The sequence below is a fragment of the Ctenopharyngodon idella genome, chromosome 8, assembly GCF_019924925.1.
Source record: "Ctenopharyngodon idella isolate HZGC_01 chromosome 8, HZGC01, whole genome shotgun sequence".
Lineage (NCBI taxonomy): Eukaryota > Metazoa > Chordata > Actinopteri > Cypriniformes > Xenocyprididae > Ctenopharyngodon > Ctenopharyngodon idella.
Genome location: NC_067227.1, coordinates 6,002,115 through 6,015,838, shown reverse-complemented (window position 1 = coordinate 6,015,838; position 13,724 = coordinate 6,002,115). Strand labels below are relative to the sequence as shown.

Genomic DNA, 13,724 nt, shown 5'->3' with positions numbered 1-13,724 from the left:
CTTTCCGCATGAAGGGTGAGATCTTGAAGTCCATGACTGGGAGTGTGGAATAGTTGGTCATCTTGTTCTGTTTCATGGCGTCAAACTGAACCCCTTTTGTTATTTTCTCCCTCTCTTCAACTGAAGTGGACAAACCCAAGAAGGAACACAAACGTTCCACTTCACGTCCGGTGTCCTGAGTAAGATGTGGAAAAACACATTTAACTTTCATATTGATTTTACAGTATGCATCATAAAATTGTCACATTATGAACTGAACTTACTTCCACCAAATCTTCATAGAACAAGTACAGTAAGTTAGAATATGTCTGTTTTTTCTCCCACCATCCACTGACATGGTCGAACCAAGGACCAAACACATCTAAGGGGAATATTAAAACAATTCCTCAGTTGTAAATTTCTTGATTCATGTAGAGACATTTGACCTTTTTACTCCCCAAATGATTTATAAAAACATTTTAATATAATAATTTAATATAATTTCCTGACATTAAAATGGTCCTTTAGTTATACCCATTGCAATTGACTGATATGATTTAATTTCATTATTGTACACAATATTTTACTTACTCTTTCCTTCCAAAAATTTCTGTAAGAAGGTGTTCCAGTCTCCTGGTTCAGGTTCTACCATATTCATTCGATCAAAATGAAAATAGGAAACAGCATTGTCTTTGGCATTCCGCGCTACATACACAATCTGGAATGAGTGGACAAAAATTATGATAAGAAAGAAGATTTGTATTACATTCACTTAATTACACAACTAATGCTGTGTTAAATAGAGGGAATTAAGCTGTGTTTCAATCCATAGGGTTCCTATGCAGGGTTCATTGCTCCCTCACACACAGTAGCCTATCTGTTAAAGTTCACTTCACTTGACAAAATGCGTTCAAAACACACTGCAACATATCAACCTAGGTCACTCATATTAGAGAAGATTGAGATTTCATTTTTCACCCAAAAATGAAAATTTTGTCATTAAAGAAGATACACAAAAGAAGATATTTTAAAGAATGTCAGTAACCAGACAGTTGACGGCACCCATTGACTTCCATAGTAGGAAAAAAAAATACTATGGATGTCAATGGGTGCCATCAACTGTCTGGTTACCAACATTCTTTAAAATATCTTCTTTTGTGTTCAACAGAAGAAAGAAACTCATACAGGTTTGGTACAACATAAGTTGATATGAAGACAAAATGTTTGGGTAAACTATGTGATCTAACACATCGGTGTTTGGCCCACCACAGGCTGCCAAAACAGCTTCACCTTGGCACCGATTCTGCCAAGAAGTCTCTGGAACTCTATTGGAGGGATGTAACACCATTTTTCCAAAGGATGTTTCCTCATTTGATGTTTTGATTATGGTGATGGTGCTGTCCTAACACATCGGTTTAAAATTTCCCATAGTTGTTCAACTGGATTGAGATCTGGGGACTGGTTGAGATCATATGCCATAGCCATTGTTATCTCGTGTTACCTCATTGTCATACCAGAAGAGACTACTTACATCAGGATAAAGACGTTCCAACATAGGATTAAGGTGATTACTCAACAATGCTGCATTGATGTGAAGGGAACCAGTGGATCCACACCATACCAGCAAAATGCACAGAGCCACCAGATCTGTGTTTTTTATTCATTTGTCATCGTTCTATGAATATTCCTTCATTTAAATCATGTTCCTTAGCTGTGCACTTAAGTTTGTTAGTATGAGATTCAAATTATACTATGATAAATTCATTACATATTGCCACCTACATCAATTTACAGAGAGAAAAGAGCCCATATACTTTACCCTTGAGTTCTGCTCCCAGAAGGACTTGGGCACAAGCTGAACAGGCAAATGAGTTTTGATGAGGCGAGGAGAAGTGGGCAGATTATCAGCCAGCTCTGTCCCTGAAAATGAAAAATAAAATGTGGTTCCAAATTAAAAGTGTCCTAGTTGTCATTGTGGTTAAACAAAGATATACAGTAAATAAACAATATTTGAAGCATTCATACAGGTAATGTTAACATATTTAATGTCACTTAAGAGTACTGGCTCCTACAATTTAATAAAAACACTCTAATTTGTTTATAACGTTAATGGACCTCACAGAACAAAACTATGCTGGGTATAATGAATCACAATCCAGATTACATTATGCATATAAGCATCATGCCCATTCACACTTAAAAATTTTGAGCCAATGGACTTGCACTGAGCTTTGTGAGAATTATTACTTCCATTTTCAAATATTGCAGCTCACCAGTTTCTAGTTATGTGTGTTTTCAAGGTGCTGTTGTCACCTAGTTCCCTAAACACCTCTTAAAATAAGAACGCAATGTACGCAAGAAACAGGAAAAGAGATATTCTGAATATTGTTGTGTACACAGAATTTTACACATTCAGTGGGACATTTCAAAAAATCAGGTCAGAAGGGGTTAAGAAAAATGTAAATATGTTTAGTTAAATATCTTTAACACAAGTAGCACATTCTTTCAGCTACTTCATTGTGTTCTGTGTGATTTTAAAAGTTTGGAATAAGAGCACCAATACACACACACACACACACACACACACACACACGTTGGGTTTTCATGTATTATGGGGACATTCCATAGACATAATGATTTTTATACTGTACAAACATTCTATACAATATTCTATCCCCCAACCATACACCTAAACATAACCCTTACAGAGAAAACCTTCAGTTTTTACATTTTCATAAAAAAACAAACAAACAAAAAAACATTTTGTTTGATTTATAAGCTGTTTTTCTTATGGAAAACAATTTTTTTTGTCCCGACAACGTTAAAAAAAATCAAGTTTTACTATCCTTGTGGAAATTTGGTCCCCACAACATAGAGAATATTTGGACCACACACACACAGCATTTCTCTTTGCAGCTTCTCAAAATCAATTATAAATAGAAAGTCAATATATATAATATATAATCAATAAGCCGGAAAACACCCCTAATAAGATGTACAAAAGGCCAGGTTGTCTTGATGTCCCTGATGAGGAGTCTGATGGGGATATTGGGAACAGAAGGAGAGAGAGTGGGGATAAGAATTACCAGGAAGGCACTATTTAAATTTCTTAAAGAGACAGGGCCCTATCATACACCCGGCGCAATGCGGCACCAGGTGTGACACAAGTGTTTTTTGCTAGTTTCAGCCCGACGCAGTTATCATTTTATGTCCCGTGCCACGTTGTTTAAATAGCAAATGCATTTGCGCCCATTTGTGCACCCATGGGCATGCTGGTCTGAAAACGTGTTCAGGCACATTGTTGGCACGTTGCTATTTTGAGGCAACTGAAATAGACTGTGCCATTGATCAACTGAAACCTGGTCTATAGTCAATAAAGCAAAATTATTATTTTTTTTATATTTAAAGAGTGCGTTAATAATATGCACCTTTAGGCGGGTGCACAACACGCATACACTCTGCTTATTACACAACAGCACACAAACATGCAAAAAAATGTAAAAAATGAAAGGATTACAATTTAAAAGATTATTATTGTGTGCATAAAGATAAAAATGCTTTGGTGGAAACTGGCTTGTCCTGTAGATGGCCTGCTCACATGCTTTAACCTCACGCAGGAGCAGATCCGTTTCCTTGCTAGAGAAGCATTCAGTTTTTCCGCTTGTAAATTCTGCCATGTAAATAGCAAATCTACCATGGTGTGAGTGCAACTGGCTTTTAAAGGGAATGGGAGATGAGACTGATTGGTTTATTGCACGTTACTCCCAAAACACACTCATTACTCATTAAGAGAATAGGGACAACCTTCTTAGACCATGCGCCGGGCGCGCCGACCATTTTTCCCGTCGTTAAACTAGCTAAATTTGTTTAGGGATATGTAAAGTGGGAAGAGTTAGATCTGGACCCAACCGCGCCCCCTGGATCTCCACACGCGAGAGCATGACGAGATCGGGGGCTGCATTCTAGCTCAATCATCAGTGCTCTATCATCACAGAATGCATGTTAATATTGGGTTACAGAGTGTGTGCATGTAAAGTTACCTGGTGACTTATTGTTGATTGAACAAAAATTGATTTTGTTCAATTGTTACAGAACCACACATTAAAACCCATCTCAATCAGTTCTGACCGACTGCCTGCTGTGTTTTGCACCCATCCAAGTTAATATTAATATACATCAACGAACCCCATTCCGTTTCAATGGGTCCTTTGAGCCGGATTGGCGAACTGCAGCAGAGAGATGGCATCCCATCCTGAACTAGATCCACCTGTCGTCTGACCTAGAGGTCAGACAAGGCCGCCTGCACACCTAGCAGATTATCAAGTTCCTGATTCAGGCTGTGTAAAGAGAGCATTACCCCCAGTCCTGCTCACATCAGAGATCGTGTCACGATCATCTTCTCCAGAGAGTCAGTCCCCATATGCAAATGATCTAGTACTCTGAGATGTATGGCTAGAACCATCTGGAGATGTGTCGCCAGAGTATGATGAGCTCCGCAGCCAAGTCCAGCAGTTGTCTGATATTAAGTCTATGTGGAGTGAGATGAAGAGAGACAGTGATGAGCTTCACAGCCACATCCTACCAGAGATCCTGTCCACATTACAAGGGCTCAAGGCAGAGAATGTTACTTTGAAGCAAGAGATCCAGCAGATAGCTACAAGTAGAGAGACTCCTCCTCGATAAGTGACGCCAGTTCCGGCCCCTCGCACTCATGTGCAACGACCGTCCATAGCCAGAGAGTTTCTGCAGTGTATGCTGATGAGTTTCCGTCAGACCGATCCGTCCAGTATGAGCAGCTGATGAAGCAGATGGGAGACTTCACGCTTTCACCCAGGTCAGAGCACCTGTATGCTGACGAGAGACACCGTGCCCTCCTCAGAGATCCTACACATACTCAGCCCAGTCTGTAGCAGCTGTACAGTACAGCGATGAGACACCTAGTCCCAGAAGCAGTCATTGCCCGAGCGAGAGAGAGTTCTGCCTGCCCCCACGTCCAGAAATGGTGCCTAGAGTTTTCGAGATTACGGATGGTGCTAGAGAACCTTCTGCCAGCAGACGCGAGCGAGCGCTTGAAGTATCAGATCCTGTCTGATCATCTAGTGTAAGAAGAGGCCCGACTGGTAGCAGACTCCTACTGTAATTCTGTGTGACCCTATACAGACACTATGCGAGCTCTTGTGAAGATGTATGGTCAACCCCACAAGCTTGTTCTACAGAATATCACTGAAGTGCTGGAAGGTCCCAAACTCAAGCATGGTGATGTTAAGGCATTCAAGTTCTTCACCCTTCGTGGACGCTCATTAGTGAGAATGTTGGAGCAGTTGGGATCAGAGGGAGCAGCTGAATTAGAATGCGATTCACACATATCCAGACTCCAAGGCAAGCTTCTCCACAAGCTCCAAATCAGCTTTTAGAGGTAAAAGTCCACCTGCGCAGGATCACAGTCCCCTTTTCGACTTTGCGGATTGGTTAGAGTACGAGCTCCAGGTCCAAGATGACACCGCTAAGCCAATTACGTATATGTTCCACCATTACCTACTAAGAAGAGAGAAGGTCGTCACGACCCCAAGCCTCCATGGAGATCCACGAGCATCCTGCTGGGTGCGGGGAAGCCTGCTGCAGACAGTAAATGTCGAGTGTCCGCTCCAGAGCCCAGGCCCAGCTCCGCCAGGTACAGAGAGAAGTTACACACCTACTGCCCTTATTGTGACAATGCCAGTTACTTCCTCAATGGATGTCTCAACTTTAAAGAGCTGACTAAGGAACAGAAAGAGGCCCAGATTTATAAGAATAACCGGTGCTGGAGATGCGCCCACAATCATCATGCCTCCCAATGTACTCTGAAAGCCCTGTGCAAGACCTGCAATAGGAAACAACTCTTCGTATTGCATGATCTGAACGAGAGAGCTGTGATTGCCAGTACATCCTGTATGTTGATTGTTCTGCCAGTAGTCGTAGAGTTTTGCTAAAAGTGAGTAAGGTGATCATCGCGAATGGAGATGCATCGTTAGAGACGTATGCAGTGATCGATGACGGGTCTGAGAGGACTATTCTCCTCCATGCAGCCGCACTACAGCTGAACCTCAGAGGACAACCAGGAGACCTGATACTGAGAACAGTAAGGCAGGATCAGCAGGTGCTTCATGGGGAGGCCGTCTCCTTCACAGTATCATCAGTATCTCATCCCCACAAGAAGTACCTCATCAAACATGCATTTACAGCTGAGAGACTAGGCCTTGCTGAATGCACTTACCCGGTGGCTTCTTTAAAGAAGAGATACAGACACTTTTCTGGCCTCCCGTTGCAGCAGATGGATAAAGTGCAACCTATGTTGCTGATCGGGTCAGATTGCCCACACCTCATCACGCCTGTTGAACCCGTCCAGTTAGACCCACCATTTGGACCCGCAGCAGTCAAGATCTGCATGGGGTGGAGTCTTCAAGGCCCGACGCATGTAATTAAACATAGGATCTAGGCTCGCCAGTGTTTCTTCACATCTATCCTCCCCAACGCAGACCTGTTCGCTCACGTTGAGAGATCATGGCAGATAGATGTGATTCCACACTGCAGCGACAAGATAGTGATGAGATCTAAGCTAGACCAAGAAGCTGTCAGACTCCTGCAAGAGAAGACTGCGCAGTGAAAGTAGAAGGGACGATGAGGTATGCCACGCCACTCCTTCGTATGCAGAGCATGCCACGGCTGACCATGCCCAAAGAAGCCGTTCTCCCTCAGCTTAGGAGTGTCAAGAGGAGACTGCTTAAGAACCCAGATCAGGCGTCCACCTACCAGGCCAAGATCACTAGACTGAAGGAAGCAGAGACACATCATGGACAACAGCCATTCTGGAGATCCAGTCCGAGAGGTCATTGAGAACTCATTCTATGTTGATAATTGTCTGCATAGTCTTAACTCCCCCTGAGAGGCCAGAGACCTAGTAGATCGACTTTATTCACTCCTGGCCTCCGGCGGCTTTGAGCTTTGACAGTGGGCCAGCAATTGTCCGTCATTGATTACTCACCTCCCCTCTGAGTCCAGATCTGACCTCTGGCTTTGTCAAGGTGCTATGGTGCTATGTCAGATCAGTCCATGAGTCTACTCTCAGACTGCATTGGCACTGTCAGTCTGACATCCTGTGTTACAAGCATCAAGCTAGCCGCTGTTCCACTGTGACTATGCGCAACATCTACCATGTACTAGTCAGCCAATATGACCCCCTTGGTTATATTATCCCTTACACAACTCAAGCGAAGATATTGGTACAGCGCTTGTGGGACAGGAAGTGTGACTGAGATGATCCACAATTGCCTGAGGAACTCCTTATCTTGTGGTCCGAGTGGGAGATGGAGTTGAGTGGATTAGAGAAGCTATCTCTGCCCAGGTGCTACGCCAGCTCACAGATGAATCACCCGTCCTGTAGATACGACGTCCACATCTTCTGTGATGCATCAGAGCAGGCGTACAGTTCAGTGGCCTACCTGCAGACAGAAGACAGAGAGGGTAGAGTAGAAGTTGCCTTTATCGCTGCCAGATCCCGCGTTACCCCCCGCAAGTGTCTATACCCCGCTTAGAGCTGTGTGCTGCTCTCAATGGAGCTCAGCTTTCCCAGCTATTTACTACAGAGCTTACGATTCTGATTCGCTCCATTAGACTAGTCAGAATCCACCAGCGTGCTCACATGGCTGACCTCCCACTCTTGTCGTTACAAGGTGTTCGTAGGAACACAGGTGGCAGATATCCAGGAGATGACAGTGTCCACCACCTGGTGCTATGCCAGATCAGCAGACAACCCAGCGGACGATATCACTCGAGGCAAGCCTCTTCAAGACCTCTCCACTGGGAGCCAATGGAGCCATGGACTGGTATTCCTCAAGCTGCCACCAGATAGTTGGCCCGAACAGCCTCCCTTACTGCTTGAAGAGCCAATCTGTGAATTAAGACTGTAAGCTTTCTCTGGGTTAGTGACCACAACTACACCCCCACTTGAGCCGCAGTGCTATGACACACTATCAGAGTCCCTGATTGCCAATGGGCAGAAGCTTCATGGGGTGGCCTACACCTCCAGTGCTGACTTCCAAAGAGACATCCGACAAGTAGTCCTCTGCCAAGCTCAAGCCGAGTCCTTTCCTGATGAGCTAAGACTTCTGAAGTCAGGAAAACCAGTGTCAGCCTCAAGCAGACTGGCTTCACTCTCCCCTGAGCATGACGCTGCTACTGGACTGATCTAAGTAGGAGGCCATCTACGCCATCATGAGGTACTAGAAGCGGATGCTGTACATCCAGTTGTCCTTGACCCATGACATCCAACCACCGAGCTAATCATCAAGGATAATGATGAAAGGCGGCATCATCCCGGAATAGTGTTTGTTTGCCAAAATCAGAAGGACATACTGGATCCTAAGGGGCTGTGAAGCTGTCCATCAGCACCAGTGTCAGTGTGCAGAGTGTAGAAAATGGAGAGGATGTCCAGAAATCCCCCTCATGGCCAATCTGCCCCTCACCAGACAGAGATACTTCTGTCCAGCCTTCTACTCAACTGGTATGGACTGTTTCGGCCCCTTCTTGATTAAGATTGGGCGCTGTAATGAGAAGAGGTGGGGCATAGTCTTTAAATGTATGACTACCAGGGCAGCACATCTCGACCTTCTCACCAGTATCTACTCTGACTCATTCCTGATGGCCCTGCGAAGGTACATAGCCCGACGAGGGAAACCATATGAGCTATTATGCGACCGAGGCGCCAACTTTAAGGGTGGCGAACGTAAATTGAATGACTCCTTTGCCGCCCTCCAAAATGAGCTACAGAGTCACCTCGCCAGTCATCAGATCAAGTTCATTTACAATCCGCCAAGCGCCCCCCACTTTGGCGGTTGCTGGGAGAGGGAGATCCACTCATTCAAGACAGCCCTAAGAGTGACCATCGGGGCTCAAACTGTCACTGAGGAAGTGTTTAGAATACCTACAACTGTTCTCAACACTTCCTCAGTGACAGTTTGAGCCCCTTGGGTATACCTCCTCGGATGTCACCGACCCTGACCCAATCACCCTGTACTGTTTCCTGATCGGTCACCGAGACACATCTTTACCTCAGGTAGTCTACCAAGATTCCAAGGTCCTTAGTCGCTGATGTTGACGCCACACCCAACTGCTCGCAGAGCACTTCTGGAGACATTTCCTAAAGTACTTTTTACCCAGTCTCTAAGCACGCCAGAAGTGGAAGACAGAGAGGAAGTCACTAGAGATCGGGGACGTGGTCATGATTGTTGATACCCAACTTCCCCATGCCCTTTGGCCAGTAGGCAGAGTTGCCCAGGTGTTTCCAGGCTCAGATGGTCGAGTCCGGACAGCCAACGTGGATGTCAAGTGTAGGACCTACACACGAGTTGTGGCTCGTCACATCCAGCTTCCAGCCCTACCTGAGGATGACTAGGAAAAGATGTAGACCTTTTGTTTGATGTGTGAATTTAGTTCCTGAATTCAGGGGCGGCTGTACTAAAGGCCAGGTTGTCTTGATGTTCCGGATGATTCTGATCAATCACACCGCTTGATGTAACCTCAACCTCATCAGCGCTGAAGCGAATTAGTCAGCAAGATAGTGAGCAGGTGCAGTGCATGTGAGAGAGTGACAAGATCGGCGGCTGCATTCTAACTCAATCATCAGTGCTCTATCATCACAGAATGCAAGTTAATATTGAGTTACAGTGTGCGTGCATGTAAAGTAAGTGCTTATTGTCCATATTTCCTGTTTATTGTTAAGAGATCGGCTGTTTATTGTCATGTTATGGAAGGAGCCAGTTAGCACGTACAGCTTGTATTCCCTGCTTGATTTGGTGTATTCTAGAGTTTTTCTACGTTATGTTGATGTAAGATGCTTGTGTATACTTTGTACATCTCATTATTGTTGAATGTAAGCACTATTGATTATTAACCTGCAGTGACCAGCTGCTTGTCACACGCGCATGCCCTGTTAAAGGGCATTCATGTGCTAATAGCACCCTCTTGTGGACATGTACAGAATAGTCTCTCACTCAATATAATTTAGCAATGATTTATTAATGTTATTGATATTGACTTAATACTGTCTAATATTCAATTATGTTTATGTTTGTGAAACACCTGTATATATTAATAAGTTTATCCTTTTTGTTCAATTGTTTCAGAACCACATATTAAAACCCATCTCAATCAGTTCTGACCAACTGCCTGCTGTGTTTTATACCCATCTGTCAGGTATTGGTGAGGGAAGGGAGCGAGGACTCAATTGCAAGGAAAAGAAGGCTTTTATTAATAATAAAAAATAAAACAAAACACAACAAAAACTACCCCGTGGGGGAAAACAAGACCTGACCACACAAAAGGGAAACATACGACAACGAACCAGCACAGGACTGCAAACACAAGGAGAATAAATAGGAGAGCAAACAGCCCAGTTCTGTCAACACTGCATTGGCTTCCTGTTAAACATCGTATAGATTTTAAAATCTTGCTAATTACTTACAAAGCACTAAATGGTTTAGCTCCCCAGTACCTGAGCGAGCTCCTAATTCATTATAGTCCTTCACGTCTATTGCGATCTCAGAATTCAGGCCAGCTGATAATACCTAGAATATCAAAATCAACCGCAGGCGGTAGATCCTTCTCCTATTTGGCACCTAAACTCTGGAACAATCTTCCTAGCATTGTTCGGGAAGCAGACACACTCTGTCAGTTTAAATCTAGACTAAAAACGCATTTCTTTAACCTGGCATACACATAACACATTACCAATTTATATTTTCAAATCTGTTAAAGGATTATTAGGCTGCATAAATTAGGTCAGCCGGAACCGGGAACACTTCCTATAACACCTGATGTACTCGTTACATCAGAAGAAGAATGGCATCTACGCTAATATTAGTCTTTCTGGTTATCCCGAAGTTCACCGTAGTCAACCGGATTCAGGCCGTATCCAGGTGAGACCAAGGACCTGCGCCTTGACACGACCACAATGCAGCCCTGAAGTATCAGCAGAGATTGAGTCAACTAGATCATCCACTCTGAGGGCCTCATCGACACGACAGCCACGACACAGTTCCTCAACAGCCGTGATGAATACGATCCTCAATTGGATGGAACTGGAATAAATACTTTGAATGTTGCGATCCTGTCGGACATATGATAGCTACCTGAATCGTAACAAAGCACTGTTGGCCAGAGGAGAACTGGCCCCCCGACTAAGCCTGGTTTCTCCCAAGGTTTTTTTCTCCATATAAACACCTATTTGCCACTTGTCTGCCACCTGATGTCACCTGATGGAGTTTGGGTTCCTTGCCGCTGTCGCCTTTGGCTTGCTTAGTTGGGGACACTTGACATTTGATATTCAACAGTGCTTTGATCTGCCTGCATTGACACTATTCTTTTAAGAGCTGCTGTGCAGCCAAATAATGTACCAGTTATTAATGTAAAGCTGCTTTGACACAATCTACATTGTAAAAAGCGCTATATAAATAAAGGTGACTTGACTTGACTTGACAGGGAGCGCGAGTGTCCGAATCCCGACACAAAACCGAAACCAAACTAGACATGAGTGCCGGGATCCGAACGCCACGCTCCCAACATGAAACAAGGCACGCAGACAAGAGAGCGCACGGCTCGAGAACTCTCGAGACCGTGCGCTCACACAAAGACAGGACAAGAACGGGAGTGTCAGAGCTCTGTCACAAAACCAAAAAGTAAACTAGACAGAAGTGACAGAACCCTGACACCATCCAAATTAATATTAATATACATCAACGAACCCCCTCCATTTCATAAGAAGACCAGCACTGGATTTTCCACAGGTTAGTGGGGAAAGTATAAATTCATATAATGCTTTTCCTGGAATTGCCTGATTCGTACTATATAGAACAAGGAAGAAGTTGCTCAAGTAGTCCATTAGATTTTCAATACAGTGGTCAAAAAAATAAATAAAAATGGGAATATTTTTGCCTTGATGCTTAATTAATGCCACAGTTAATATAGTAAAATTATCTATGCTAGATTCGTATATTTACAGTCAATGCAGCAGCATGTGTACTTTATGTATTTCTGAAGGAATACAGAGAACTAGCTCTGATTTTCGAAATGCAGAGATACCATTAATTTTTACCTTTGCATAGTACAAAGCAGATGATTTAAATCAATCTGCCACAGTATATAAATTGCAGAATATGTGGCAAACAATCTATGATGCACGACTTTAAAATGTGGAAAATGGAATAGCAAGAATTAAAGGAACATAAAATAAGACAGTGATAAAAAAATAAATAATAATAATTATTAAAAAACAAAAAACAAAAAAAAAACAAAAAACACACACATTATTGAATTCAGTGTGAACTCTCATTATTCTTTGTTCTCTGACCTGATGGTACCACTTGGAAACATGACTCCAGAAATGGCACTCTCATATAGATTGGCTGGGAAGTCTGGTGCTCTGGAGCATTCTTACCAAAATACAGAAGGTCAAGAATATACGAAACCCAGGTGGTACCTAGAAGAACATGGGAGAGTAGAAAACCCTTAGAAACACAATGATAACAAGATAAGAATTAGCCTACATAAAATTATATCAGTAGTACTGCTAGAACATTATCAGTACTACTACTATACATTACAATATGTGTCTAAAATCTTAGTCTTGTAATTGATAAAATTAGGATCAGTTGCAGGTCTGGAATGTTTGGTTACACATGATGATACACAGTTTTTTGTTGTACATAAAAAAGTAAAATTATTTTGAAAATGCTTTTTCTGAATTTAACATTTAAGGAATTTTCAGTTGGAGAGAGAGAAAAAACATTTAGTATTACCATACCAAAGCCCTATTTTCATAGTCCATACTAAAGGGGTCATATGATGAGGAACCAATTTTGGAACTTATAGCCAGATTAACTACAGTCATGGTCAGAATTATTGGCACCCTTGGTAAATATGAACAAAGAAGCCTGTAAAAATAAATCTGCATTGTTAATCCTTTTGGGGCCAGATTTACTAAACAGGGCAAATTAGTGTTAGAGTGCAATTCCATAAAAGCCCCGATGGGAGTGGAAATTTCTGCGTGTGATTTACTGACAGGGCGCACGCACAGAGAACACAGGCGCAACATCTTATTTCAATAATGACCAACACAATCTACCAAGAGCAGCGCAAAATAGCGTTTTTTTGGGCATTAAATAATGGCATGTACAAATGCATGTAATAAGGTCAGAGGCAAAAATAACTGTCCATGCCTTTTCAGCACTAATTTTCACTGCCTGTCTTTAGTAAATCCCGACAGTAGTTTTTAAGGGCAAAAGAGGGTTTACGCTGGCACAAGCTGTTAGTAAATATTACGGAAGCCCTGAACCGCATGGTGGAAAAAAAGAAAAGAAAAAGAAAACTTGGTGGTGAGGGAAAAGAAAAAAGAAAAACTTATCTCATTATTTCGACATATTAAGTCGTTATTTCGAGATATTAAGTTGTTATTTCAACATAAAAAGTCGTTATTACGACATAAGTCATTATTTCAACATAATACCTCGTTATTATGACATAATATCTCGTTATTATGATGTATTATCTCGTTATTTCGAGATATTAAGTCGTTATTTCGACATAAGTCGTTATTTCAACATAATATCTCGTTATTTTGGGATATTAAATCGTTATTTCAACATATCTTGTTATTTCAACATAAGTCATTATTTCGACATAACTCGTTGTTGTATATCAATTTTAATATAAGA

The 13,724-nt window shown here is 42.5% G+C and overlaps 1 protein-coding gene across 4 annotated transcripts in view; it reads right to left on the bottom strand.

Moving 5' to 3' along the window:
* Positions 1-13,724, bottom strand: part of LOC127517616 (cytosolic sulfotransferase 3) — a 139,124-nt gene that overhangs the window by 78,981 nt on the left and 46,419 nt on the right. For 2 of the 4 annotated variants that reach the window (XM_051903514.1, XM_051903511.1), the window contains exons 3-7: positions 12,362-12,490; positions 1,799-1,899; positions 571-697; positions 264-361; positions 1-175 (exon numbers count right to left, since the gene is read on the bottom strand). The exons of the other annotated variants lie outside the window; for them this stretch is intronic. In XM_051903514.1, coding sequence (XP_051759474.1) covers positions 1-175; positions 264-361; positions 571-697; positions 1,799-1,899; positions 12,362-12,490 — 630 coding nt within the window. The remainder of the gene's footprint in view (positions 176-263; positions 362-570; positions 698-1,798; positions 1,900-12,361; positions 12,491-13,724) is intronic. 4 annotated transcript variants of the gene reach the window in all.